Genomic DNA, 27,326 nt, shown 5'->3' with positions numbered 1-27,326 from the left:
ATGAACCCACCCTCATTCTTGATGTATGGTACAGAATGCAGAACACACTTTAAAACATATTTAAACAACATCTTTATATATAAAAACAGTTACAAACAAGACAAATACAGACAGATGACTGAGGTTTGCATCCGTGTTACAAAAAAAGTCCCACAATGCATTTATGACTTCCAGGACGTATGTGAAGGCCCTCTAACGTTTCTTTAGAGTGTGTTGAGGCTCTTCAGCCTCCGCTCAGTGAAGAAGCGGTGTGCCTGGTGGGTTGCATTTTGGTTGTTACCTCCAGATGATACACTGAAGTAGGACAACATTGACTTGTTGTTCTGCCTCTGCGCTGCCTTCTCGCCATCCTCTTCATCATCGTCCCTGAGAAAAGATTTACGAGGACAAAGACTGTTTTTTAAACTCTGTGCCAACTACTTGTCTCCTAAGGTCAAACGATTAGCACAGAGATTAAGTGTAGCCTGTGATCTTGCAAGTATTCTTATCTAACAGACACACTGAAAAACAAAGTATTTTGTAAATACACTATGAGAAATTGGTATCAGCCAGATCTGTGCTCACAAATAGCAGAAACAGTATAAGAGCAGAATCACAGAAGGAAAGATGCTGCTTTAATTGAGGATTTCAAAACCAAAGTAGGACTTTGATCAGAATAGAGTTTGAAGGCTCTTTACCAATGCACATTAACCGCTTTGCTGTCCATTAGGGTTTGGGCAGTGCTCCAGCTAAATCGAACAAACTGAGGGTAACCAAATACTGGGTCGAGGTACTTCAGCAACCATGCTTTCGTCTTGGGATCTGGAAACAAAGGAAAGAGTGGGTCTCAGTGCTAGTTTTTCTACAAAACTTACATGCAAATAAAATTATTTTAGCATAACAGTCTTAAGTAGGCAGTGTTAAATTGAACAAGTGAAATGTTATTTCAAACTGTTAATCCCAACAATGTCCGTCGCTAATTAAAACAGTGTCCCTTTGATGTAAATTGAATAGAACAGAATAGAATAGCCTTTATTGTCATTGTACAGGGTACAACGAAATTGGAGTGCCACTCCCTTGGTGCAAAATGCAATAATAAATATAAATGTAAAATATAAAAGGTACAATAAAACAAACGTAAGTACTTACAAAAGTAAGTATGATATTTACAGGATAGCAGCATTAATATAATGACAGTATGAATAGCAGCATAATATAATGACAGTGACAGTATGGTATGGCTAAGCAGGTTCAATTGTTTTTGTGCTTATTTACAACGGTGATATAACTGTAATGTGATATAACTTTAGGTTACTTGTGTAACCCCTGTTCTCAGAATAGCATGAGTGAGATGTCTCACTATGGGATGGGCCTGACTTCATCATCAGATCTTAATCCACCACTTAAATCATATGGTAGGGACATCTGAATCTGTCCTAAAGTGGTTCACCTCATTTCTTGTGGATAGAACACTTTTAGTTTCGGCGGGAAACTTCTGGTCAGATATAGCTAAATTTTCATGTGGAGTCCCTCAAGGATCGGTTTTAAGCCCCTTGTTATTTTCATTATATATTCTTCCTTTAGGCCGTATAATCAGCGGTTTCAAAATTATTTCCTACCATCTGTATGCAGACAATATCCAATTACACATCTCCTTTAAACCTTGGGAATTAGACAAATTATCCCTCTAATGGACTGTCTAAGGAAATTAATGGTTGGATGACAAATAATTTTTTGCAGTTGAACGCAGACAAGACTGAGCGTTTAATTCTTGCCCCATAGAGTATCAAGCCCCAAATTAGTCAAAGTCTGGGTCCTTTCTCATCCTTGATTAAGGCTACTGCTCCGAATCTTGGGATAATTTTTGATCAATCTCTGTCTTTTGACAGAGATCATATCAAGTCTGTGACCTGCTCCTGCTTTTTTTATTTAAGAAATATTGCTAAACTTAGGACTATTGTCTCCAAAGGTGAAATGGAGATGCTTGTTCATGCCTTCATATCCTCCCGGTTAGACTACTGTAACGCACTCTTTTCCTGTCTGTCTAAGGCCTCCTTAAATCGCTTTCAAGCGGTCAAAAATGCCACAGCAAGGCTTTTAACCCACAGTAATAAATTCTCCTATATCACTCCCATTTTAAAATCCTTGCACTAGCACTAACTATTTGATATGCTTTTATACTTCCTTTATATTGTTATATTATTTTGTTTAATATGCTTTTATATTCCCATGTGAAGCACTTTGTAATAGCTTCTTGTCTTAAAAAGTGCTATATAAATAAATTTTACTTACTACTTTACTTCAGCTCCCAGGATGAAGTTGAGAGTGCTGCCTCTCTCTCTCTCTCAGAGATAGAGAAGGAGCGGTGTCTCATCCGCCCTGCGTGTCCTATCTAGTTGCAGAATATGGTTGTGACACCTAGTTAACACTAGCACGCGTAGGGTGTTCAGCTTTTTACAGCATTGGCTATAGTAGTGTTTCCCAACCACTGTGCCGCAGCACATAGGTGTGCCGTGGAAGATTATCTGGTTCGACCTGATTAGTACTCTAAGCAACCGGCATGAGTAACGGGCAGAACAATTACATTCTCTTCCACTAGAGGGCAGTACAACTACCTGCTTTAATTAAATGAGTTGCTAACTGACAGGAAAACAGAAGACCACGAAGAAATTACTTAATAGTCATGCTGTGACACAATGCAGTGCGTAACAGCAATCGATAAATATTTGAAAAGAAAAAGTAGTCCATTTGACCTGGGTCCTGTGTTAAGAGCCAGATGAAGGCCCTAGCATGAGAAGTGGTCAGAAGAAAGCAAAAAAGGTGGGGACAAACGAGCCCATTCCGCTATACCTTTTGCGGAATGGGCTTTTAGTTTTAGCCACTACATTTAAAACTTTTATTTGTGTCAAACACAAAAAATAACAAACAAAATTAATTGGAATTAATATGAATACAACCATGTATCTTTTCATAAAAAGTGTCAGCATTAAATATAATGTATAATATATAAAGCTGATACACAAATGAATTGTATAGTGTGATATAGGAGGACCTTAGCCTGACACAAAAAACCCCCAAACATATGCCAAAGAAATGTTTGTTTTTTTAAATGGCACAAAAGCAGTGATTTGTAATAATGTAATAAGTCATATTTTTTCCATTGAGGTTAAAGTAATTCTACACTGTTTATGTGTCAGGTTTCAGTTAAAATTTTCACTGTGTGGCCCACCCCAGCTTTAACAGCTACACTAAGGTATATTAAGTGCATTTAATTTAAAGTTAACTAGTTAACTAGGTTAATATGACTTATCATTTATGTTCAGTGTACAACCTAATATTTGTACCCACACTCACAGCAACATTTCAGAAGTTTGCTCTACTTAATTGTTCCACAGCACTAACTTTACATACTTTTACTTAAGCAAAACAAACTTTTAGTTTTAGCCACTACATTTCAAACATGTTATTACGGATGGATAATAACATATGTGCATGGTTTCTTACCATTAGGGTACCCTGAGCCATAGTCTGTATCCACCTCTCCCAAGTCCTCTGCAAAGTTCCAGCCTTTCACGACACGATCCCTAGCAACCTGTAAACCAAAAAATAGCACCAGAAAACTCCTTAAGAGCTGAAAATATGAAATATAAAATATGAAAATTCTTTAGTAACAGCAACGGTAGGTCAATAATCGCAAAAGGAAAATTGCTCCTTTTGGTCTGCTGTCTACTGCAGTAAACCAGAAACATTTCTAAGGTGCACATTTTTTAAGTGGAGAAAAAAAAAAACATCTCAATGCAAAATACTGAATATTTCAAGAACCAAAACTCTGTTTTCCACACTACATAATCGCATAAGATATATCACTAAAAAAATACCATAAAAAGTGTGTAATCCTTACACGAATAAGGACATAATCTTGCATTATTGTTCAAATGCTTCTCTTTAGCCTGATAGTAAAGTTGTGCAAAATCCAATGCACAACTGTTTTGCATTTACTACAGCTTGTAAGAACTGCTTATTTCAATACTTCAATAAAATCTCTGAAGGTAGCTTCACACCCTAGAGATAATAAAGTACCAACCAACTCTAATAGCCCAGGAATTTAAAAATAGAAAAGACTTAAATCCAGCTGAGGACTGGTCACTAACCTTTGCACAGATACTGGCTGCACTGACAACTGGAAACAGGGAGTCAGCTTTTGGCCTCACAGTCACTTGAATACCCGGAAACCGCTGAGAGAGTTTAACCTCATACTTGTCCGCTGGGCCAACTGTGTCCACATAAATCTGCACAACACCACAGAGATGGTAAAAGTTAAGACCGAGGCAAATAATACACAATGAAAAAGTCACGTTGGATCACTCGGAGCTACAACTTAAAACAGTTAAACAAAAAGGATAATTATGACTTCAAATATAATAAAGCTGGGATAAGATAGAGATTTATTATATTTTGGTTTTTATTTGACGATACAGTAGATCAGACCTGGCCACTGTACGGTCCTAGACCACCTGTAGTGGAGGTCATTGGTGGACTGTTCTGCACTAATATGCCCAATAATATGAGGGGGAAAAAAGAAGCATTGGGGAATGTGTCAATCTCAAGGCAAACAGTAACAAGACAGATAGAATTTGCAGGAAGTATGGAGTTTCCATTGAAAAACAAAGCAGACAACTTTGTTTTTCGATGTAACTTTTTCTCCTTGGCGCTACGTAATACCTATAAAGTCTGCAACACATTTTTCTACGTTGGAAAAACAAAAAAGTTTGAGGTCAGTGAAAGTTAGGCAACTGCAAGCTTGGATAGGCCGTAATGGAATAAATTGCAGGTGTAATGGCAGGTATTATAACAAAAAAAAAAAAAGTCTGACTTTTGAAGCAAATGCAAGATAAAGTGTCTGAATGGTGACACAGGCTACCACACAGCTGTGTGTGGCTCATTCATGGGCAAGAGTATGGGACCTGAGAGAAGAAATATCAATTTTGTTTTTTAAGAAGAAAGGCAAGCACATCCAGTGCTCTAAGGTACATAATGCAAGGCAGATTTGTTGTTGATGTGTTCATATTTTCATCTCAGGCATTAAACCCAAATTTAATTTACTTGTTCAAGCCCAAAAAAGATTCTCTCATTGAAAAAGAAAAAAAGAACTTAAAAACTGCAAATGAAGTAATTAAAACTATAACCAAAATAGCAAAAGTGCTTTGTTTAAAATTAAAAGTCTTTGAAATTTTGCAAAAACATGTAACTTTTCTTCTGTAATTTTTTGAAATGTTAATTAAATAGTGATAAAATATTGGTGTTTTTACAAGGTCTTTTTCACATTTTCATTGCCTAATTGTAACATTTTTTCTTACCAGAAACTGTTTATACAGACATCAAGAGAGTTTAAAGAGATTAATACTGAGCACAATTTAACCGTACTTATTAGTGTGGCTCTCCACAATGCCCCCTGCCCCTTAACTGCCCACCCCCGCAACACATGCATAAAGTGCCCCCTAAGGCTGGAAGGACAGTTTCAAAGCACATTTAGCTTTTAGGAACATAGAGGAAATATGGCCTATACAGGACATTGCAGACCCAATATTAAAAGAATAATGTGCACATATTTAAACATTTCATGTAAACTGTTTACCTACCTCTTTAAGCTGTACTCCACTGTCCAAGGCATACTGTACAAGGTCTATTGCCGTATCGTGTGAAAGGGCGTTGAGGTTGTATTTTGTCCTTGGAGGAAAAATAGACATTATGTTAGTGTGCATGAATGATGGTAACAAACCTCCAAGTGCATGGCGCTGTATGCCCAAATTACCTCCGTAACATGCAGGTAGAGATGGTGTTTGGCGACAGAATCTGCAGAGCCCACCCAACATAACTCTTAGCTTCAACCAGTTTTTCAAAAAGATTCTCTCTTTCTGCCTCTGTCAGGGTCTTTGAATCTAAAAGAAAAGCAAATAATCACTGAAGACACAATGACAAATTGTATTTTCAAATGTGGAAAGGAAAACGCTGGGGGGCTTTTTATGCTCATTTATTTTCTGGTGACATTTTTAGCTACTGAAACAAAGTAAATAATGATTAGCAAGCTTCATACTTTTCTTTCTTTTTTTTTGTTTAATTGTCCGGGAGGACAGCAGTGATAATGAGTTTAAAGCATTATATTCATAAAGTATGCTGCGCTTTTCTCAGTTTAAATACAGCAATACAAGCAAACTGGTTTACCTGCTACTTTCATGTCCTTCAGCTCCTCCTTTTTGGAAAGTGGACAGAAACATATCCCATACACCATTGGCCCTGCATCACAAGTAACATCAAAACTGTTAGATTTCTCTACTAAATGTACATACTAATTCACCCAAAACCCAAATGGCAAATAACAGGGAGATGACAAACATCAATATCAGCTCATAGCTACATGGTTGGCTCCTATCAACAAATAACATGAAATTTACCAAAGGTACCAAAGGTCTTCTGTCAAAATTTTCCACTGCCTTAATGTTTAAGGACAGTGAGGTGATCAGAAAATCTGATGGTTTTTAACCATTAAAAATTTTCTCCTTTTTCTAGCAAATAAGGGATATTAATAGCAAATAAATTAAAAACAAACATTAAAAAAAGCACTGGACAAACTGTTCTTTAACACTGGTATTAGACCAGAATTTCACATTCTGTGTATCCAGACCAGTAAACAAAATTATTAAATTTCAAAATAAGTTGTAGGATAAAATTTCAAAACATGTTATGAAGCTTTTTAATTAATTTTCAATTAAAGGTTACAATTTGTCATATTTGGCAAACATTTAATTTAGTTAAGTGCAATTTTAACACTATGTTTCAGCATAACTTTACATACATAGTTTGCACTCTGTGTTTCAAATATAGAAGAACCTCGAGTGGTTAGCTTAGAGTAAGTAAAAGTCACGTACCCAGCACAGGCCCCCTGCCAGCCTCATCAATGCCAAGACAACAATCCTCCGTTTTGCAGACTTCAGGGATCTCAGAAACCAGCCGGCAGCTGACGGAGTTGTCAGCTTCAAAGGGGCTGAGGTCCATGATTGATGGCTGAAAGAACATGCAAAATTAAATTAAATTTAAAGCTGATTTTTGTCTTAGTGAGTCACAAAGTAAGGCATGTATCTATTACTTTACTTACTTTAAACTTCTGTAACAGGTGCCCCTGATAAATACCCTCCAAACTTTAATTAAAAAGACTAAAACCAAATAAATAAATATAAGAATCAAATCCACTACGAAAATAACCGAAGCCTAACTGAAGAGAAAACAAATACTGAAAACTAAAGGGAAAAAAAGAATCAGAAAATGTAAAACTCTTTAAATGAATTCTTTCAACTCAGAAAAACTGCAAAGACACACTTAATAACTTAATAATTTTGCTGAAGAAGAGGCATCATTTAATGCCCTGTATAGCATCTAAATCAGGTGTGTCAGGGCACACAGTGGGGTGTTAATGTTTCGACAGCATTGACTGATGGGACCATACATTTGTGCAAACTTAAATAAAGTGTGCAAAAAAAAAAAAAAAACCACACGCTTTAGGATCAGGTTAAAAGTTGCAGTGCATAAAATCTCACTGCTAGTAAGACTGCAGTAAACTGAATTTTGTTTTCTTACTTCTCTCTATTCAAGTTGATATCCTAGCTAAGGTGGCTGTTGAAGGACAAACAAGTTTTAGTCAGCCAAGAGAAACCAACAACATTAAATTTAGACTGTACCCCACAAGGGTCGCAGCTGGCTGGCAGGTTTCTACTACTGTTTAAAAAAATAAAAATAAAGAGAAAAAAAAATTCTACACACTATATTTAAGAATATTTTAATATCAATATTTAGCAAGAAATCAGGAAAAAAAAAACCTGATATGTAAGGTGGGTAAGAAAAACAACGAAATACAGAACATTGTTTTTCTTACCTACCTTACAGGAGGAGAATAACAGCTCTACCCAGACTGAGCTCCTGAGAGGAGAGCAAATGATGTTGTGTGAATCTGTGGGTGTGTGTAAGGGACTTTGTGAAGGGAGATGTAAGATCCCAGGGTGCGATGGTACTCTAAAAGTCAAATGACAGAAATGTGAGATCCAGCTCTGACTCACTAAGTTATACACATTCAGACACAATGAAACACACACAGACCTACAATCGGACATAGACTAACCACACACAGTTATTCCGTTGTTGGATTAAATGATTGTATGACAATTAACTTTTAAAGAAATTGCTTCTTTTCTCCTACATTTACTGCATATATAGAGAAAATCGCCACATTTCGGATCCTTACAACTTTAGAGAACGGATATTTTTTACGGGGATTTTATCAACGGAAAAGGTGCATTTCAGAAGAAATATGAAATGCTCTGTTATTATCCGTGTGGCTGCTGTGAGCTTAAACGTTAGCTAAATGCTACGCGACACTCAAACGGACAGTTTTAACCAGCTCGCCCTTGAGATTTGTGTTTAAGTCATTAGTCTAGGCTGCTGGGAGAAAATGCCAAAGTAGCACACATCGTCATAAACACAAGCAAAGTTTATGCTGACCTGCTCAGATGATGAAAACAGCCCAAACTTCACCTGACGAGTATTTCTGTGTGTACCGTGCAGCAGATTTGGCGCCCCTGGACTGACGTCATCATCGGTTCTTCTTCTCTCGTGTTTGATGGCAGTTCTAATTCTCTAGAGTTGTATTACTGCCACCCCCAGTTTTTTAGTCTATCATTTCAGTCTTTTCTTCCCCCGTACTGATTTTCTATAGAGGGCCGCAAGTGCCAAAATTAGTTAAATAAATACATTATTAAATAATCAAATAAAAGTGTCATTAATTAATTAAATAATAATAAATTATAAATTGTATAAATTGTATCCAAGTGCCAAGGACTTGACTCATCCAAGTGACTGAAGAAGTCACTTGGATGAGTGACGAAACGTTTCTCCCACAAAACGCTACGTCCAGATGAACAGATTCAACTTTTGGAGATTTACTTTCCTGGATGATTGAGAATGCATCAAGACATCTAATAATCTTTATTCTTGCATCATTCCAGCACAAAGACCAAACATGCTGTTTCTCTTTCTGAGCCAGTAACCCTATAATATTCCCTATAGTGAAATGTTGTATAAACTAGTGTACTATTCTTTGAGTCAGAATGAACGTTTGTTATACAGATACAAAGGTCTCATTGACATTAGAGATGCCTTTTTAAAGAGAGATCTGGCCTAGAGGACATCAGAAATTGCAACTAAACCTGTTAAGAGGCTAAAAAGGACTTGACTGATTACAACAAGTACAATGATGCAGAGTCCTAAAGACACTTGCAAAACAGATCATTTCATTATTTACTATATAGGCCCATTAATATATCCTGTTGACTACAACCTATTTACCAATATAAGAAAAGATATTAGACCTTAAAAGCACAGAGAAACATCAGAAATCACATTTTGGCACAACATCGACAGACTCTTGTTCTTTAGAGTTCCGTGGCAGTTGGCATCATTTAGAGTTGCATTACTTCCTCCTTCTGAACTGAATACACTGCCATCCACAGTATTTGTAAGGCCAGTTGCTTTCAAGCACCCACTAATTGAGTTTCTTTCCTCTACTGAATCTGTACAGCTTTATTTTTAACCCTAGCCAATCCTTGCACATACATAACTTTTTTTCTGCAGGAGATGAGGATGTGCTCTACTGTTTCTGTAATAGCCATGAAATATGATCCGTTTAAGCTGCTGTGACCAGTTCTTATCTGCTCTTTATCTTATTTTCGGTCTTATGTCTTGCTTCTTGCCTCCTTTACTTTATTTTCTGTCTCATGCAAATGTCTCTTATTGAGCTTTCCCAGCTCTGTAGCCATTTTTTAAAGGTATTGACCAAACTATGATATTCCTCTTTGATTTGACTGAAAAGTTGGCATCAGCTAATAAGCAATTCGTAACTGGGATCATGATGATTTCTTTCAAGGTGACAAACTACCTCTTAAAGTGACAACTGTCCACGTTTTGAATGGTTTGCAAATGTCAGCATACGTGAATCTCACAAATGTGGTTAAAAAGTAAATGTTTTGATCTGTGCATGGACCGATACTGTAACTCAAACATGATTATGAGACAAAACAGCAGCTGAAATCATATTTCACATGTTTAAAAGAGCTTAAAAATTTAAAAGCTTATTTAAGTGAATAAATATACCTGAATTGTTTGTGTGGATGTATATACAGCAGCACTGCCTCTCAGCATTAGAAATATAGTTGTGATTTGTTCACCCTGTTACATATGAGTATATTCCTTTCTATTATTTTATCTTCCCAATGTTCTTCTGAATCCAGTCTGACTGAGGTCTTCTTCTTCTTCCTCCCCTCTTTTTATGGCATCAGCAAACTGTATCAAAACTGTAACCGCCACTGTTTGTTGCGGAGTGATACTGCACCAGCTTCTTCTCTTTAATGCTGTCAATATTTGGGCTGCTGTCTGACCCAAAAATGTTAAAACTGACAAGCTGGAGTCTTGTGAAAAACTATGTACACTCCATAGTTTTTGTATAACAACCTTTATCAGCAGTAACTTGAAGTATCTGTTTTTTGTGTCAGTCTCTCACATTTGTGAAGGAATCTCTGCCGACTTTTCTTTGAGGTTTGCATGCATGCCACAGCATTCAATCAGGTTTTGACTGGGACCCTGCAACACTTTGAGTCTTGTCTTTAGCTTTATCTGTTGGGCAGATTGTGCCAAATTTAATTCTGTAATACTTTCGCTCAGGGACTGCAAGGTGCCAAGGACCTCTGGCTGCAAAAAGGCCATAGCAATAGTTTGGTGTGAGCTGTTTCCAAATGTCATGCTGTGCATTAAAGCCAAACACCCCCATTCTGGTCTCAACTATCCAAAGGACATTGTTCCAGAAGTCTTATGGTTTTTTTCCAGACACAACTGTGCAAATCTAAGCAATGAATTCCCACTTATGACTCTTTGAGGAATTTGTAGCATGTGCATTTATATAATCATGTGTGCTCCAGTCTAACACCAGTGTCTGTGCTGTGAGTTGCCTGTAGCAACGTTATGATCACCCAAATAACATAACATGAATTACTTGAGCTTGGTTTGGCTGATTTCTAATTTAGCTTTGAAAATGGCTGAAAACAGATAAGTACTATAATAGTATTACATTATAATACTATTTGGGATTATTTGTGCTGATAAGTATAAAAACTAAATCTTTGAAATGAAAGTATTTCTAAGTATGTTCTTATGTGAGTTTATTTGGACTTTATATGAGTTTATGTAGCATAACACAATAAACTCACCAATGTTTAACAAAGTATGAAATGCTTTATTGAACAAAATGACATAAAGGTGCAGAAAAGCAAAAATGCAATGTTTTCATGTGAATATTTATATCTACTCCTGAAACTTGCTCTGAATCTTTTTACATTCTTAAAAAAGATTTGGGTTTTTTGGGGCGCACTCCTTCACATGCCCCCTTTTAAAAGCCATTCAAGGTTTGTTTTTCAGTTTTGTCATGGCCTGGAGGTAGGCAAAAAGCTGGAGCCATGGCTGCTTATCTTTCTTTTCTTATCTTGCCCACAACATGATTTTAAGAGTGTTTATTCTCCGACTGGTAGGATTAATTTAAGATGCCTTAATATAAGATTAATCTAAGATGCCTTTTTGTAATGTAAAACCTTCCCTTGGGCTTGGGCTGCTCTTTTTATTTAAAACTCCCACTTCCTTATTTTGGCGCATGTCTGCATCACCCCCAACGCGGAGAGAGCAATGAACTTGACCTTTGAATTTTGCGTGCCATCTGAATTGGTTTAAACTGCAGCTGAGTGTGGAGGCAGGGAGGGAGCCTCAGGTGGAGAGGAGAGGGTAGAGTGAAAGGAAGGCCATGTACAAAAGTCCGAGTGTACGCTGGTTACTGAGCTGAAATTGGCCTTGCCTCTGGCTCTTTACACCCACCCCTTCTCTCTCTTTCTGTCCCTCGCTTTCGTTGAATGGCTCTCTTTGTCTTTCTCAGTAACACGCAGTCCCCAGCCGATTAAATGTGGGGGAATTAGTAGTCAATTTTAGCCTACCACACACACAAACACACTAAACAGCTTATGGTGGTGGGGCTCTGATTGTGTTGTTATTACAGTTCACACGTCAGCGGCGTGTTTTTAATTAATTTTTTGTTTTTTTCACCCTTCACTTGCTAACTGCTTCATATGTTATTCCTGAACCACTACTACTGCATTAAATAACTCTCACACAGGACTTTTTTTTTTTTTTTATAAATAAATTGATTTAATAGATGACAACAATAATATTTCAACATTGCTTTTCTGGTAAGGAAGCAAAATACTCAAGTGAATGTATAGCAAACACTTTACAAAACTATCCAGAATTATACAAAATGGAAGAAGCAAAGGTGTGACACGATGCATTATTACTTACATAAAAATATCAACTACATGAGAAAAGGGTCAGTATAAAATGATAAAGTATGTGTCACGTAATAAAGGTGAAGCTGTGGTAATGACCATTATTCACATTGGTAAAAGGGGGAAGAGGGCGCAACATAGGAAGAAAGTGTAAAAACAAAAGCGTGGCTTTGGCCCACATGCGGAGCAGAACGGCCGTACATGTGATTCTAATCCTTAAGCAGGACCCAAGCTGGCCAATTATCTTGAGAGATTTGGTTGAGACTTTGCACTTATAGATTTGAACTCTGTTAAAGGTGGATCAGGAATCTTTCAGGCACTTAGTAATCAAAAAGAAAAGTGGAAATTTGCTTTAGTCACCCATGTATCCAGTCATATTTCTCCTTTGCTGTTGGCACAAAACAAACAGAGCTGAGGTAAGTGTCCGAGACTGAGCAACAAGTCGAAATGCATCTTTTAGAGCTCTCTTTCCCTCTCTTTTTCCTATTTTTCCCCTTAAATGCTTCATTGATCAGTTCAGCAAAGTTAATATAAAGGCAGGACAGTGATACAGTGAGACTGCGCTATCTACAGAGAAAGAAAAGTTGCAGCTATCCTTTTCTGGCCATGAAAAAACAACCCCAGGGATCATCGAAAGATGCCTTTTTTTCACCCCCCAAAAGCAGTGGTGCAGATGTAGATGTGTAATATCAAATCAAACACAATAAAGTTACACCCTAGGATATCCACAATGACAATAAACTTACTACTCATATAAAATAACACAAAGACATCACAAACAACCTTTAGTTTGGTTAATAAATTCTGATTATGTCAGTCTAAACCCAGCAGTTCTGGGTCAAATCGGAGTCACTCATCAAACCATTTGTCCACTTTCAACGTCTCGTTCACTTGTCTATCTTTACACCCTTTCCTGTACGTCCCAACCTACGAAATTTTTGATGGCACATGTTTGTTAAGTTTTCTTCTGGTTTTGATTGGCTGATGACCCAGGAATCACACTCTATACTGTGTGGGTATTTTCTTTAACTGTTTAAGGCCCCATGGATGCACATTGCATTAAACTGACTAAAAAAGTAAAAACTTCTAATATAACATCAATATGGCACGGGCATACACACACACACGCGCGCTCACACTCACATATTTTGCACACACACAGATCCACTCACACACTTCCCATATTTCCTTCTGCTCAGCTGGTCTCCCTCAAGGTCTTGTGAGTGTGGTGTAAACAGGCTGCTCCCAGTGAGTTGGGCTGTGAGAGGGCGCCACGCTGGAGGGGTCTCCTATGGTAGTGTACAGAGGCCTCTGTGTAGGGCCCATGTAGGAGAAGGCTGAGTACAGCCCAGGGGCTTGGCTGGAGTGGGCATAGTATGCCCCGGGGGCCTGGTGGTCTCCGTACTCAAACTGAGCTCTGGAGGCCAACGATGGAAACGCGGAGCCATAGTGAGGCAGGCTGAGTGGGGTGTAGGTGACATGGGTGCCTGAGGAGGGAGAGGATGAGGCTTCGGCGTAGTGGGTACCGGAGACAGATTCACTTTTGATCTGAGCCTTGGATGGGTCGGATGAAGATGGGGAGGCCTGAGGCTGTTGTTGCTGTTTGGACAGCCAGGCGGAGTGCCCGCTCGCAGCAGCCAGGGCGTAGGCGTAAGACGAGGCTGAGGATCCAGCTGCAGGAGCCCCAGTCGCGCTCTGAGGGTGACCATTTGGAGGGAGGTACTGGTCAAACTCGTTCACGTCAAATGGCTCGATGTTGGACATCACCTCATGGCTGATCTCGCCGATGTCCATGGTGCCAAAATCGATGTGGGGTTTAGCACTTGAAGATGAGGGACCACCGGATGACCCTTCAGCTCCAACCCCAAGGGCTCCCCTGGGCCCCCCTGATCCTCCAGGCGCTCCTGCTCCCCCCTCCCTCTTGGCATCTGACAGTTTCCCAGACTGGAGCTCTGTCTTTGGGGTGGTAGGTGGAGTTGGCGGGCTGTGACCCTGACCTAAAAGAGAAAGAAGGAGCAACATGATAAGGTGAACTTTGACATCAGATACAAAAAGGCTTTTGTTTGTTTGTTTGTTTTGTATCTTTTACCTAACATAAGTAATATTTTGAAATGACAACATAAATTAATAATTTTCACTCGTTGAAATTTGGGATCACATCTCTCGCAACGTGAAAATAATAATATCACTAAGACGTCCATAGAAACGGGAAGACACCTACCAGCAGGATGGTGGTGATGATGGTGGTGGTGGTGCAGGTCACCCAGTGGAGACCCAGCCCCGCCATTGTGCTCAAGATGCACAGTCTTGTAGTGTGACTGGGAGTGGCTGGCCTCCCCTTCCCCCTGGCTATCTGACTCATTAGAAGGCATCAGTTTGCCATTTTTGCGTCTCCGGGGCTGGTACTTGTACTCCGGGTAGTCCTTCTTGTGCTGTTTTCTCAGCCTCTCTGCCTCCTCGATGAATGGCCTCTTGTCGGTCTCATTCAGTAGCCTAGGGAGCAGAAAAACAACGACTAGTCTTATATTGCCTCCAAGTTCATTTTGAAAATATTTTATTAAAACATGTCTGAAGATCATAAATATCTCCTGCTTTCCGAATCATGCGTAATGCATAAATATCTTTTTTTTCTTTACTTCTTTGGGTTAAAATCTGTTTGTTTACTTTTAAAATTCTCTCTGTAAAGGAGAACAACAGAAAAACACCAAGTTTTGATTTCTATCCGATTTAATACCAAACAACCACAAACTGAAGCTCAAACATTTTACGCTTAAATTCAGCACCGGTACATCCTTTACGCACAGGAAATGTGCCGCTTGTATGGCCACACTGTTCCTTTTTTTTTTTTTTTTTTTTTTTTTTTTTTGTAATACAAACCTCCACAGTTTGCCCAGTGTCTTGCTGAGCTCTGCGTTGTGCAGGTGGGGGTACTGGTCCGCGAGTTTCCTCCTCGCTGCTTGCGCCCACACCATGAAGGCGTTCATTGGCCTTTTGACATGGGGTTTAGCTTTGTTTCCGTTGTTTACGCGCACCGGCATTGGCACAAGTGTCCAGTCATACCCGTCCAGCACCTGACTGACCGCCTCCCTTATGCCGATCGGGAAACGATCGTCCTCTTCCTCAGACTTGGCTCTGGGTCTGCCTCCATCATCACTGCTGCCGTCCGCGACACAGAGCGCGGTCAGCTGCTGCGGCGGCCCCGTCAGAGGTGAGTCCTGGCCGGGCGGGGCTCCAGGTTGAGTCGGTGACAGTGAGTGACCATCGTCTGACCCTGCGGGACTCAGCTCCGCCTCGGACAGGCTGTGCTCCTCGCCGGACATTTTTCCTTTTCAATTTCGTTAAATTATAGGACAATCCTCAAATGAAAACTTTGCCACAGAACTAACTTCTCAGAGTAATTAAATGGTTTGAAGTAAATGTCCGGGGTGTCAAGGAGCCCAGTTATTGTTGACTCTTCTTAGGCAAAGACATACTGTTGCGTAAAAGTCTCCAAATGCTTTCCACCTTCAGCTGGAAATCCTTTACAGCAACAGCGGCTAAATCTAAAAACCACACAGACACAAATTTGTTAAAATGATCATTCTAATTTTGGTCCGAAACAAAAGAGCAGTGATTTATTTAAAGATAAACACGTTAAGTTACTTAGCGGGACTAAATGTGATCAGAAAGCGACTGAAACTGAATTTCTTGTCGATAATGTCACATTCAGGAAAATAATAATCCGCCGGTAAAATATATACATATGGTTATCATTATTATTATTATTATTATTTTTAATCCAACTTAGTCCATACAACGTTTAATAAAAATAATAATGACGCGTTTTGCAAAAAATATTAATATCAAATATTCGCTTTTATGTATAAACTCTCATTTATAAAATTACATAACTTACCAATTTAGATGTCCAGTGGTTCAGCATGGAAGTGTGTGTGGCTGACTGTAGAGCCGATGAATGGCTGCTCTGTGTGGCAACACCGGAGCTTAAAGAGCGCCTTGTGAGAGGGACAGGGAGAAAAAAAAAAGTGATTGAAAGTGGAAAACATTCCCAGAGAGGCAGCATTCCAGCACAACCAGCCCCGCCCTCTCAGTAAGACTCTGCTCTGATTGGTCCTCTAATTATCCCGCTGCTCTCCGATTGGGCGGAAGCCACGTAGCGTTAATGCCCGTCTGTCCATCACCGCAAGGTTTCCAACGGAGAAGAGGTGAGATTTTTACCTTGGAGAGGCTTAAATGACTGTACAGTGCGCCCATTTACAGGCAGGAGAAGGCCAGCTTTGTTGGACGTGTTGACATGTTATATCAAACAAATAAACAATCATGAAGAGAGTTATTGCCCCGTGCGGTTCCTGAAAAAAAGCACCAAATGAATTGTAAAGTTCAGTTCAGACTGAACGAAACTCTACTCACAACAAAATTATCTTACAAATTTGAGAGACTTGGGTAAACAGAGGTTCGGGAAGAAATTCCACAGAAAAGAAAAAACACATGAACGCCAATTTAGGCAGGATGTTTTGAACGGGTTTAGTTTGGATCATGAAATCATAAAAGTTATGCTAAATAATCATTTTGAATTTATATTTGGCCTCATAATGATCACTTAAAGCGTCATTGTCTTTTTTAAGGTAGCTCCTTATTCATTGTACTATTATCTGCAATTCATAAAACAGTCACGAAATTTATTCTATTGATTTGTATTCGTGGATGCGACTTAAAGAGGGGAGGGGGAACCCAGGAATCTGAAAGGAGGGATGTCTGGAAATGATTTGAAGTTAGCTGATATCTCAAATATTACACCTTTACTTGAAATAACCTTTAACTTTTGAGTGGTATGCTTCATAATGGAAATGTCAGATGAGAAATCTATCTTTAAGAGTTATTTACGCTTCTATCTGCGTGAAAATTGAAGGAACAGACAAGAAGCGTGTAAAGACGCCTGGATTTAAAATGATAATAATAATAATAACAGATAATCTCAGCAAGTAGTGACATCTCTTAAAACAACCCAGGTGTTATAGTTATTATTATGATTTTAATTTAATGTTGCATTCTTCTTGTCTCCTTAACCTCCTCTTCCCGTGTCCCGCTCTGCGTTTGTTCGCGTGTTAGGATCTATTTGTAGGCTGCACGATTGAAGGCCGCGATTTTAATGCATGATGGGAAAGATAGAGAATTGACTTAAGCAGCATTTGATGCGCACCCGGACACACACACACACAAAATGAATGCAACAATGACCCCTGTGTATCCTTTTGCCTCTCATGTTGAGCCCGACTCTCAGTTTTCTCCCTCTCTCTCTTCTCTCTTTGCTCTCTTTGTCTCCATCTCAGGTGAATTGTAGCCATGTGATCAAACGCCCAAGCCTCTATCCATTAACCCTCGTAAATGAAAAAAAGGGGAACAAAAAGCAGTTTTGTGCTGCAAACATGGAGAAAAAAAATGATAACAGAGAGCGATGTGTGCGTCTTTCTCCCCTTATGTCCTAGCATTGACACTAGTCGCGCACACATAGAAAATACTCCGCAGCAGACGGGGACACATGGATCTCTATGTTTCTCTCCCGCTCCGACACTTTGCTATCTTCAAACACACACTGCGCCACCTGGATACGGGCCTCGGAGGTGCTAATGGTAGGAAGTTGATGTTTGGAGGATGACGGGTTGGTAGTCGGTGGTGTGGTGGTGCTGGTGATGGTGGGGGACACCTACCTACATACTGCACCCCATCGACCAGCCCTCAGCGCTCGGACTTGCGGTGAGGCCTCCGAGGTTTGTGTGTTGTTGTTGTTGTTTTGTTGTTGGTCTGCAGTAGACAGAAAACGTGACCCGATAGTTGCTGTTTAGTTTTGTTTGTTTGTTTTTTTTCAAAAAAGAAAGTGATTAAAATTTTGTTTGCAATTTTCACATCAGCCCTGTGCAGAAGAGAGGGATGGGGGAACTTGTGGTTTTACGGAGAGTGTTTAGTTAGTGCAGCTGGATGTGCATGACCCCCCAGGGAGCATGTCTGAAAGAGCCGTGAGGTTCCTGTGCCGCCAATTTATCAGAACGCCATTAAAATAAAACGCAGGCAGTATCACGTTTAGTCAAAAACACATCCAGGTAATAATCAAAGCTTCCGCTGCTCGTTGCAGGTGTATCTGACCATCTCAGCGCGAGGCACGGCTCATTAAGTCCTCATAATCATCGTAAATTATTGCTACTAACTTTAAGTTTCTGTAATCTGTGACGTTTTTATGTTTTACTCCGTGAGTTTATCGCGTAATTATCGCGTTTTATGTTAAACGATGCAGAAAATATAAAGAGATTTTTTCAGACGATTGGAACAAAATTTCCTTTTAAGATTAAAAAAAAGAAAAAAAAATAACTTTCTGCCTCTGGTTTTATTAGGCATGAAAAAAAATCAGGCCAAATTATTTTCCTCATCCATAACTACATGTGCGACAAAAGCAAATGCATGATTTATTTTTATCGAAGAAAATAACCGAATCTAATGTTTCTTTCTATTTTTTGCCACACTGAAAGAAAAAAACTTCAATTAGTGATAGAAAATTATTTCATTTTATTTTATTATTTTTAAGGGACTATACAGGCAATAGGTAAATGTTTGACTAAATAATTCAACTAAAACAAATATCTATCAGGCTGCTTAATTAAATCCAGTGTCAAATGTTTAACTAAGCCATGTGTTTCGGTCTGAAAACTCATCACTATTTTACAAATTAATGCGCTCAAAAAAATGAATACATGCGACGAAAGGGACTGTATTTTCGTTTTGGCGCTGTGTACAAATTTGTTCATCGGCTCTGAATTTGAAAGCCTCAGCAGGCCTCAGAAAGCAGCAGAAACCCACTCCCACGCTCCTTTGGATTAAACTTTGGGGACGTTCACTTGGAAGAAACTTTTTTGTAAGTCTTTTGATATGTAGCGGAAGAAAAATAGACCGATAATTTGTTTAGATAAACTCAATTAATTTGAAATGACTTTACACATTTTAAAAAATAATTACTCATCCCATTGATTCTATTTGTATTTTAGATATGATTGAATTCAGTTAAAACTACGCAGGAAGTCGAGCTCCTTTAATTTAATGGGGACAGTCTGCAGTGCCAGCTCTGATTCACTGTCATATAAAGGAACAGTATTTTATAGCATTTACGAGTTTCACTTTTCTTCCTCTGAAACTTGTACTGACGCTTATATGCTCCGGTTAAGCTTTTCCTTTATGTGCAACAACGATATTTGGGTTGTGCGTTAAAAGTCCACTTTAAAAATATTTAAACTTTAAAAGATTTTTTAAAAGCAAAGGTTTAGAATACATGTAGGGCTTTGTAAACATCTAATGTCAAGACCTCGTCTATTACACCTGCTGCTAAAACCAAAGATCACCTTCATCTCTTTGGAGCTAAATCATTTGTGCAGAGATTTAAAAATAAATAAATAATGAGAGAGAGACAAATTTTGCCTGAAATCTAAACCCCTCATGCACTTTCTGGCATTTTATATGTCCTGTGTGAAACTCTCATGAGCCCCGGGGCAGCTGTAACTATTTAGAAAATAGAGCTCACATGGTCGCATCAGTCCCTGCGCTAACCTGCCATGTGACTGCAGTAATGGGCCTCTCCATGGCTGCACAGACCACTGTGTCACAAGAGCTTGTTTCCTGTGGCTCCTCGGGGAGAGCGGGGAGAGGATGGCAGGACGAGGTCCCATGATCAGCAGGGAGGTCAAAGATCCTGATCAACAGGAGGCGGGTCAAAGAGCCATTCTTCAGGTGCACACTGAGCATTTTCATGTATGAAAAAACATGAGGCTGCTTTAGATGAGTTTATTTCTGAAGAACATTTTTTTCTGGGTGTTTCTTTTGTTTGTTTGTTTTTTTGTGAAGACAGAAACTTAGATGGTCAGGTGGTGGGAGGACAAGGGAAGTAGGAAAAGAGAGAGCACCCTCCAGCTTTGGCCGTAATACTTGAACAGCTCCCAGGGGGAAATTCCTGAAATCTGATGATGGATAGAGAGAAAAAGCAAGAGAGAGGAAAACAGGCAGATGCAGATAATATGAGAGAGAGAGAGTGTGTGAGAAGGATGCAGATAAGGGAAGCATGCACAGCGGTCAAATATTCACATGCTGGGTCACATTCTGCATCAAACTGGTGCATAATTGATGGAAGGCATTCATTCTGATGTCAATAGGCACATTTGGCCTGAAATGAATGGCGTCATTTGTTCCGAATGATGACAAATGTAAAAAAAAAAAGAAGAAGAAAAGAATCTGAAATTATATTTCAGAAGTGGCACATTTAAGCCGTAGTTTCATATTTCACCACAAAATATTCCTACGAGGTCAAAGCAGTCTCATATGTGTGGTTCCTCTGTGTTTTCTTACTTAGTGTAAAACATTGTATGTGATTCATAAACACTCTTAGTTCCTCTGAGAGTCTTTACCAACAAAAAACAAAAAATCAGTCGAGGTCAGTGCATTAGCTTGGGGATTTCCAGCTCTTAGAGTAGACTATCAATAAAACTGAACATCATGTGACTCCACTGCCAGTAGGTCTGAGACCTGTACAGTGAAGCATAGCATGTTTTCTGTCTCAGAGGTTTTCTGAGTCAACAACATACAGTGGTAACTGACTTTGTGACTGGATGTCAGATGATTGACTTACATGTTGACTGAAAATGTGGGGGGAACAGGGGTCATATTGGGACTTTGAGCAGGTCATGATCATAGGCTCATTAAGCTTGTTTTTAGGCGCTCTGTGAAGCCGGTTAGATTTGGACTTTCTTCTGTGGGGTGGCTCTAAATCTTACTTTTACAGACTCTGTGGCTGCAGGTGTTTTCTGCATCCATCTCTCGACTGATTTCTCAGGAGATGATAATGCAGCGACACGCTATCCGTAGGGATGAATAAAATAGATTCTGCTATCTGACCTCTGTCAGTCCTTCTTCGCCCATTTTCACCCAGTGAATTAGTGCAGCTGCACCACACTTAAATGGGTCCCCCTCTTTTTTCTCTGGGAGTGTATGTGACCGGGCATGAATCCTCTCTTTGTGCTCAGTCTGCAGAGTTTCCCCCCCTCTATAGTTTCTTGCCTTCTTCATCTTTTTTATTTGGGGAAAGAGGGGCTTCGGTTGCGATGGCGGCAGCACTGGTGAGGTGGTGGCAGCGGTAGGGATGGCGGTGGCGGCAGCAGGGACGAGGAGGGGAGGACGGGGGGAGCGGGTAACTTGTTGGACCACATTCCTGTGCAGCTGTGGAAGCTGGTGCAGGGTGGGGGCTGGAGGGCAGAGCAGGATCATCATTGCATTGCAGGGCATCATGAATGGTCTATTGTTTGGTGGTTTGCTGTGTCCGCATCTCTTTGCACAACTTCAGCCTGATTGAAAGCAATGGGGGGAAACTAAATGAACAACAGGGCGACCAAGGAAGAAATCTACAAATTATTTGGTGACTTATATGAGACGAAGCCTGAGAAAAACACATTTGTGACTCAGACGCAGGAGGTTGCCGAAACTCACAGCGTAATGATGATGGTGATGATGAAGATGGGGATGATGGTTATGCGGACAATGGCGGCATTCATTGTGCAAATTTATGACGGTTTTACCCCTCAGTCATACGTGCCAGCACAGTGTTCAGTCATGCATTTATGTGCAGTGTTATCTATACTCAAGATTCTTCCCTGCAGTCCTGCAAGGACCAAATCTGAGGTTGCCATCAATGTTTTCTTACTTAATATGAGAATCGCCCTTATATCATTTTTTTTACTGTCACATTCAATTAATCGCCCTGCACTTGTCGACCATATGAACATGAAACTCTATTTGCCATACATACATGTTTTATTCTTACATGTTATGTCTGCTTCTCATTGTTTCTTTGGAGTTCTGTTAAAATTAGTAAGACGTCGAGATAAGGCTTAAGTAGAGCAAAAATAAAGAAGATTAGGATCAAATGGACCCAGGCGAACTCAAAACTCAGGTATCTTTTAATCTCAGAGGTTTTCATCAATCAGCGTCTGACCAAGGACAACTTTTAGCTGCACACTACAGCACTTTGTTTTAGGCCGCGATTCTGTTTACAACAATGTGTGAAAGCACAAGGAAAGAAATCACAAGGGGACATCATTTTAAAAACCTTTAAAAAACCTTCATACACTCAAGCCTTTTTAACCTGGCAAATAAAGCTTTTATGACCAATAAAATGCCATATGTGTTGAAGAAGAACCAGTGCTATTGAAGCCAAATCAGTGCATATTAAAGAAAAAAAGACATGAAATATCACAGACAGTCTCTTTAGGGAAAATACAAAAAACTTGGAAGAATAAAACAAATTTCCTGCTTTTTTTTTTTTTTTTACATGAAAAAAAATCAAAGCAACTTTTTATCCCTTCCTGCTCTGGATTAGGGTGATTTCAGTGTTCACGTACTCAGAATTGCATTCAATATGAAAAAGGTGGAGGTACTCTTTGACTGAAAAAAATGGGATAGACCTTTGTTTGTGTTTATCTATGAAGCCTTCATGGGAGAGTCTTCCTATTGCTACACGTCAGTTTCTATGTTTTCACCACCTGGAACTTAAAAAAAAAATTACACTAAAAATGAATATTTGTAACTCAGTTTGAACAAATGAAACAATTACGATTCTATCCGTTTTACTTGAGATGCCTCTCATATTTTGATCTTGTTCTTGTGTTGTTGTTCTCCTCTTTAAAGTGTAAACTTTACTGTTTTTGTGGATTTTAAATGATCGTCATGGTTGTGACTGAGAGCTAGCCCTGATTTGTTTTAATTTAAACATTCAGTAAATTAATCCATACCTGCCTGTCTCTTCAAAATCACTCAAAAAAAAAAGAGCACAACAATCAGTCACTGTTAAGCCAGAACACATTATTACATGTACCTCATAATTTTTGATTTTTTTTTTATTCCTCTCCCAGCTCCAGCACTTTCTGTTCAAGTTTTGATGACTGTAAAAGTGAAGACAACTCGGATGTATGCTATCATTTGTGTGTTAATTGATCTTAAACCACAAATAAAGCAATAATTTTTATGAAAACAAAAACGTCTGTGCTTTCATTTTAAAAAAACAAACAACTTTTGAAATGCCATCAGGGACAGTAACTCAAATATAGATTTTATGACAACTTGTATGAGAAAGAGAGAGGGGTAGAGAGAGAGACAGGGGAAAAAAACAGGAGAGAAAGCGGCATCCACTTTCCAATCATGAGCTCCTCTCAGAACATTTAATTACTGTGTGTGAACGAAGGCGAAAGAAGGAAAATGCCCGAGGGTCGGAGCAAAAGATGACTACATGAAAGAGTCTGTTGTTGTCTGAGCAGAGGAAGGGAGATAAAAGGCAACAAGACAGAAAGATGGATGGGATATTTAGTGGTAGAGAGTGAGAAATATGGTGATTTATTATTTATTCCTCACGTCTGTCATTTTTTACTTCTTTCTTCCACTCTTCTTTTAAAAGCTTGAATTTTTCAACAGTTTTACAATACCAGACGACTCTGTGAACGCATGTCACAAAGACTGTAAAGAGCAGAGAGATTTACACTGGTCAGAAACCTCTGAGCACACGAGTAGGATGTGTAAAAGCCTGGAAAACAGCCTGACGCACAGACAGCGGGACAAGTGGGAGATGTACAGATATCAGAAAATCTGGGACTGCCTGCAAAAAAATGGACAAGATATTTAGATTAGGAACTGAAGCAGCACTCATCTAGTTTGACATTTTGGAAAGCTCACTTATTCACTTTTCTTCTGGGAATTAAATTAGAAGAGACATACCTCTCTTATATATTTGTCCTTTCAGAATAAGAGTGCACGAAGGAGCCAGTATGCTCAGAAAGAGTGTAGACAGGAGGAAACTGCCAGCCCAGCTCTGTCCAAAGTAATTTAAAATTCACATATGGTAGTTAAGAACAAATTGTGGGATAATCTCAGAGGTTTTACAGTTTAGATTTGAAGTAAACCCAACATGTGGTGTTGCAACAGAAATGCAGGATACACATAGACTGACTGACAGACAGAAGATGCAGGAGACAGACAGAAGCATCCAGAAGATGTTTGCCCTGTGGTGCTTCCAGCCTGGTTCAGTCAGGCCTCCCCTGCTGGCCTGAGCTGCACACAATGCTCCTCTGTCCCTGCAGCGAGCTGCTTCACAGCTCAACAACGGACAACAGCTCATTATGGAATCAAAGATCCCCCCAGCCACGGCTCCCGGTGCCTGAATACTGTCCCCCGCTGAGGGCACACACTGTCACCAGCTCCGTCGCACAGCCTGAGGCCGCAAACAGCCAGTGAGGCCGGAGAGGGCATGCAGATATGCAGGGTGTCATGCACATGAAAGCACATGCACACACTCACACGCTTAACCTAGACGAGGAGGAACACACACCACCTTATTAGACAGGATCCTAGTCAGCCATTAGCAGCCTTAACAAAGGTCACGCAGGTCACCCAGCTGCTCTCCCTCACGGACACTGATGACAGGGGATGTGACGATACGGATAATTAACCGACATCAGAAAACAGGCTGATAGACAGACAGGGTGACAGCAGGGAGAGAGGAGGACTGCAAAGAGGGGAAATATCTCGTTAGACAGGAAAGCATAAGAAAGAAAAAAAAGAGCAGCAGTGGGGAATTAGAGCACTAATTATTCATCGTGCTGCTGAGCTGCTCGATGGCAAGAAGTCCACATACAGCAAAAACAGGAAGAACAACAAAACCCTGTTTAATAAAGCTTTCAATGAGATGACGTGACCTTGCTCTATCCTTTAAAGTCCATTACTACTTTTGTGTATTTAGCAGCTACCTAGATTCACACTTTTAACAGCATCTCCCGAAATAGAAAGACTGCAAGTCTGCTTCAAGAATGCTCCACTCAACAACAACTACTTCACTTTTTAAAGCTTGATTTGGATTCAAATTTGCAGATAGATAAATTATAATGTGTGAGGTCATGCAAGGTCAGATGTTAACATACTTGCAACAAAACATTGCTCTTTATTAAGAACTGTTATCTACACTTTTATTTAGTAAACACCTGCGTATTGTATAAAAGCACCACTGTCACACTGGGGTCTTGTTGCAGCGTGTACAGGAAATATGATTAAAGCAACTTAAAAGTGATCTGGACTTCTGAGTTTTCCTTTAAGACAGGCTAGACCTTACAACAGAAAGTGTGACCTTGGTCATGACCGAAACCCTGAAAGTATATGTGCCCACCTTCTCTGTTGGATTAAGCTGATTCTATAATAGTGAATCCATTTTTACTTTGGTGGCAGGTTGAATGTCTCTATAAAATTTCTGTCTGTCACTGCTTTCTTTTTCCTTTGTCCACGAACTCCTCCTAGACCATGAGGAGTTGAGCATTATAATTATATATTTATAATTTGTATCTACAAAAATTGGTTTCAGGTTGCCTGGCAACCACCAAGAATATGATAAAATGACCTATTTTTAACTTTTTAGAACCTAAAGCAATTTATTAGGAAATAGTGTTGTTTTAATTTCATGACAATAACATCTCCTTTATATAAACAAAAACTGAAATGTACATGCCTGGCAACCACCTAGCAACAGGCTGAAATGACCCATTTTTAGCATATAAACAACAGCTACCATCCCCTCTTTTTTTCTCAATGTGGTTAAGTACTGTTAAGTATAGCAGTTTGCCGACAGCACAAAGAGGCGTGGGCACGTACTAGTGTTCATAAGACATAAGTGCGTCCAACAAGTGGTCTTCACTTTAAAATCTTAATATTTTGCTGGAGAATTCTCAGTTCAATACCTGTGGTTTTTCTTTTGGCACCTTATGCGACGAGAAAAAGCTCATATTGGGTCTAATAAGTTTTAGGGGCAAGTTGGCTACCCATGACAGAAAACAGGGAAATCTAAACTGAAAATCCCAGGATGTTTTCCACATTTCTACCCAGCTGATCCTCTTGAGGGCCTTATGTCTTTCATATGACTCCTTTGAGACATTGTGAACCTCAGAGCCACTGTGCTAAATTATTCCTGTGAGTGATCACCCTTTAGAGAAACCACCTGTTTACTCCAAGGTTTTTAATCACATTCACAATCACAATCACATTTTAATCACTCAAACATTATGATGATAACACAGAAAACAGTGTAGTGATATTACAGCTCTGTCCTCATGGCATCACTGTTCAATGTCGCAGTTCAGCCACATGATGGAGCCTGCAACCAAGGAAATTCCTACAGATGAGCTTCAGTTCCTCTTGATGTTTTAAATGCTCTTTATTTATTTTGCTTTGTTTTTCTAATGATCTATTTCTTTATGTCTTTATTCTTTATTTTAAAGTGTCCTTTCATCCCTGTCTATGATTTGTCAGCCTGAAATCTGACCTTTTCTCTGTGACTCTGTGAAACGAAAACACAACCAGATTAAAAATATTGCATGTGTGCCACTGCAAAGTGCTCATCCTTGTCCAAATGTAGGTCTTGTACGTGAGATTGATGGAGGGTTTGCCCTTCATATCACGACTGAATTAGCCTGCCTGTGAACCCAAGGGGTAAATCTGCATCAAGTCCCCATCAAGAGCACACGACAGAGGACTTTTTGGCAGAAGTGATGGTATTTGGTACTCACAGTGGTTGCTGGTCCTGAATCTGGTTGTTCCATTTTGCATTCTAATTTTAATCTTCTCATTTGGATTTTATTTCAAAATAAATCTTATTGTTATTTAACATATGTCCACAGGACTCCCCAAATCGTAATACTGCTTTTTGAGAATTATTTTTGTCCATTTATTTTGTTAGAAGATAAATACAAACCACTCTGCAGCCTCTCCAGTCTGCATGAACCGAATTAACTATTTATTAGAAATTCTGTTTTCTCATTGGCAGAAGGCTATTAATTATCTGCTGCCTGTCATTAATAATGAATT

At 39.4% G+C, this 27,326-nt stretch overlaps 2 protein-coding genes across 2 annotated transcripts; both read right to left on the bottom strand.

Moving 5' to 3' along the window:
• Positions 1-54: 54 nt before the first annotated feature.
• On the bottom strand, positions 55-8,685 carry rnaseh2a (ribonuclease H2, subunit A). The gene is made up of 9 exons (XM_003447878.5): positions 8,530-8,685; positions 6,906-7,041; positions 6,202-6,273; positions 5,792-5,918; positions 5,619-5,706; positions 4,131-4,268; positions 3,484-3,571; positions 678-801; positions 55-366 (listed from the first exon to the last, which is right to left on the bottom strand). Exons 2-9 carry the CDS (start codon positions 7,030-7,032, stop codon positions 204-206), a joined length of 927 nt encoding a protein of 308 aa, XP_003447926.1. The 5' UTR covers positions 7,033-7,041; positions 8,530-8,685; the 3' UTR covers positions 55-203.
• Positions 8,686-12,238: 3,553 nt separating this feature from the next.
• Positions 12,239-16,431, bottom strand: LOC100698408 (transcription factor Sox-10). Its single transcript, XM_003447877.4, has 4 exons — positions 16,300-16,431; positions 15,282-15,946; positions 14,626-14,897; positions 12,239-14,401 (listed from the first exon to the last, which is right to left on the bottom strand). Exons 2-4 carry the CDS (start codon positions 15,722-15,724, stop codon positions 13,614-13,616), a joined length of 1,503 nt encoding a protein of 500 aa, XP_003447925.1. The 5' UTR covers positions 15,725-15,946; positions 16,300-16,431; the 3' UTR covers positions 12,239-13,613.
• Between the last annotated feature and the right edge of the window lie 10,895 nt (positions 16,432-27,326).

This window comes from Oreochromis niloticus, linkage group LG6 (genome assembly GCF_001858045.2).
Source record: "Oreochromis niloticus isolate F11D_XX linkage group LG6, O_niloticus_UMD_NMBU, whole genome shotgun sequence".
NCBI lineage: Eukaryota > Metazoa > Chordata > Actinopteri > Cichliformes > Cichlidae > Oreochromis > Oreochromis niloticus.
This window is presented reverse-complemented; position numbering and strand designations above follow the sequence as displayed.